Source organism: Gavialis gangeticus, unplaced genomic scaffold, assembly GCF_001723915.1.
Source record: "Gavialis gangeticus isolate Ggan-Ray unplaced genomic scaffold, GavGan_comp1, whole genome shotgun sequence".
In the NCBI taxonomy this organism is placed as follows: domain Eukaryota; kingdom Metazoa; phylum Chordata; order Crocodylia; family Gavialidae; genus Gavialis; species Gavialis gangeticus.
Window position 1 is genome coordinate 87702954 of NW_017728992.1, and position 3201 is coordinate 87706154.

Consider the following 3201-nt stretch of genomic DNA (forward strand, 5'->3'; position numbering starts at 1 on the left):
TGTAGTTAACTGGGGAATCGCACAAGAAATGTACACTGGCCACCCACATGTAGTAAAGCGCCAATTAATAGTCATGTATTAACTGGGATCATGCAATAAATGTAGACCAGCCACCCTTGTGTAGTAAGACCGGATCACACAATACACGTACACTGGCGACCCATGTGTAGTCGCATCAACCACAAGTGCCAAGTGATGGTTATGTGATTAACTGGGGAATCATGCAATAAATGTACACTGGCCATCCATACATAGTAAGACTGACCACAAGTGTGAAGTAATGATCGTGCAATTAACGGGTGAATCTTGCGATAAATTTGGACTGGCCACCCCTGCACGGTAAAACCGGCCACAAGTATCAAGTAAAGATTATGCGATTAACTGGAGAATCATGCAGTAGATGTACACGGGCCACCTGCATGTAGTAAGATCAGCCACAAATGCCAGGTAATCATCACACAATTACCAGTGGATCGTGCAATGAATTTAAACTGGCCCCATGTGCAAAATCATTATTGTGAGATAAATGTGACAGTTCAGCTTTAAAAAGAGCCAACCAGCTATAAAGTTAGTGCTTGAAACTAACAACTGTAGATCTGGTGTCTAGCCAGCCTTCATGTGAGCATGTTGCCAGGCCCTTAGCATTGGTCATGTTTTATGTACTTTCACATAGTAGTTGGATAACGAAGAGGCTGCTTATTGGGTCCAGTTTATGCTCTTTTGAAAGATTCATAAGGATGTTTTCAGGCACAAGTAGCTAGCACAAGCTTCCCAGAACTTTGATTGTTGTGAAGTGATGAGGTGCCTGGTTATACAATTAAAAATGCTGTGGTTTTTCTGTCCTGGGTGTGTGCCTCCATAGTCAGTTTTCTGCAGATTAGACCTAAGTGGTTTTAGTGTAAAGGGCTTATTTGGTAGAGTAACCAGTTTTGGTTTATTTTCAATATGGTACCCAGCACAGGTACTGGAAGAAATGGTGCATGGAGTTGCATTTATTCATTATAATTGGGCTTACATTTGTTTTCCACTGTTAAATAGTGGGTGTTTGGTATTTCCACGAGTAGGCTGAAGGGTCCTTGGAACAATACATTTGAATTGCTCGCTTCTACTTATTTGAAGATCAGTTATTTTAGTGGCTGTTTTATTTTTGTGATCAAGAGAGACTGGGCACACTCCCTTCTCTCCATGAAATAGCTCAGATGCTTTGATAGCAAATGAAGTACACTTTGTCATCACTCTGTCTGTTATTTTCCCTTTGTACAGTGCTTCCACAGTGTTATCTATTTAGTTCATTCCCATCTCCAGCCAGCCCAAGAACAGGGTCCTGGTATAGTAATATGTGCAAAAATAGATTGCCATGCTAGTGACAGCTGTTAGCAACTTCTTGTCAGATTTAATGCTCCATAGCATTTCACTTGCACAGATGTTCATGTAGCAACTATAATAGCTTTTTTAATAGGTAAGGTTGGGGAAAGGGAACTTTAATTTTTAAGTTATTGAATGCAAATCTATGCTGGAGTTATTGCACATGTGACTGCAGTGCAAGGTTTTGTAAATGTCATAACTATGGGGTAAAATTAAACTTTAACTCTGCCATTTCTGTATATTATTTAAATGGTCTTTATACATCTGAACAACCAAACATACTAGATCTTCAAAGTAAAATCCATGGATCTTGGATCCAAAGTTCAGGTGTCTCTTCAAGCTTGCTTTAGATGCTTGTTTAACTAAGTGTGAAACTGGGGTCCAGCATATTAAGAATCCTTCACTTGCTCGTGTCTGTAGTAAAAATTAATTCACTATTTTGCTGGGAGTGGGGTTCATTCATTCACATCATAAGCAAGGTCTCCCAAGTGATAGCAGATCAAATGTGTTCAGAAGTCTCTACTGTAATCACTCTGTTGCAAGGCAAAAATCCCAAGATCGGCAGTGGCTGCCAGAGGCCAGTTTACAAATGTAATTTGTGGAGAGAGTAAACTCTTTGAAATGTGGTATGCTGTTTATGTCCCTATAACCACCACAAATTGAGAGTAATATTATTGTCAGACATTTGTTAGTGTTGAGTTTTCTTTCCTATATGTAGCAAAGACGAGTACACCTTGCATGTATATCTAGAACTCTTGTTCAGACTCAGATGTTAGATGTCAGGGTCTGGTGCTCAGTTTTTATTCCTGACTTGCTGGATGTCAGGGTAGATCATTTCTAATACAGCTTCCTTCTGAGATTTTTTTCTTAATCTCTGCTCATTAGACTGTGAAGTAACTTCTGGTATAAATTGCAATATCTGACTAGTGGTCATCTCAAGATTTCCTAAAAAGCTTAAGTGAAAATAGTTGTAATACTTTCTTGGTGCCTTATAGTGATTGTACTTTATTTTCCAGCTCCATGAACAAGTTGCCACAAGAGTTATTACGAGCAGAAGTGATGTTGTGGCAAGCGTAGCTGCTGCTTACAGAATACTTTTCTCTAAGCCTCCAAAAGGTAACTGTAACTTGGCAATGATGATTGAAAAGCTACTTATTGAATTCTATAGTGAGGACCCCATGTTTCATTTGGACCTATTACCCCAAAGATAACCTGTTTCTCAAGTAACTGGCTGCTGTTCTCAAGATATCACTGCATCCTGGGATGTGCACACTGTAGACCCTATGAAAGATGAGTGGCCAGTTTGCTCTGTTTTTTTGTGCAGTTAAGACATGATGTTCAGGTTTCTGGCACAGTCCAATAGATCTTAATTTAACAAAATTTGGCTGTCTTTGGTTTATTGCTTCCCTTCTGTGTTACAAGTTAGGATCTTGACTCTAGTCTTCCTTTCACATTAGCCTCTCCAGTACTTGGGGGGGGGGGTTAGAATTGAAAAACTGTTGGTATGCAAAAGATATTATGGGTAGCTAGATTTGATTTTTGTGTAGCATTTTTTCTAGGTGACTTCCAAAATTTTACTAAACACTCTTTCCATCTTTGGCTTGACATGCAATTTTTCTCTCGCTTTAATAAAGGAATTTAAAACGATAACAACAAAATCTTCATTTAGAATAAATATCTTTAGTCTAATGAGCCAGATTATTCTCTCTGAATATTGTAGAATACTTCAGGCCTTGTGTAAAGAACAATCAAGAGGGACAGGCTGGAGTGGTGGAGGGCGATATAGGAATGCAGGTAAAAGAGGAGAGGTACCTGGGAAGTCAGATGTCCATCAGG

General features: G+C 39.2%; 1 protein-coding gene across 2 annotated transcripts in view; it reads left to right on the plus strand.

Annotated features, from left to right (window-relative positions):
* The window catches only part of AFG3L2 (AFG3 like matrix AAA peptidase subunit 2), a 69820-nt gene that overhangs the window by 5711 nt on the left and 60908 nt on the right, over positions 1-3201 (plus strand). Inside the window, exons 1-2 of one of the 2 annotated variants that reach the window (XM_019525135.1) lie at positions 1632-1692; positions 2382-2481. In XM_019525135.1, coding sequence (XP_019380680.1) covers positions 1669-1692; positions 2382-2481 — 124 coding nt within the window. In that variant the 5' untranslated portion in view covers positions 1632-1668. Of the gene's footprint in view, positions 1-1631; positions 1693-2381; positions 2482-3201 lie in introns of those variants that run through there. The other variant, XM_019525129.1, reaches the window with a different exon arrangement.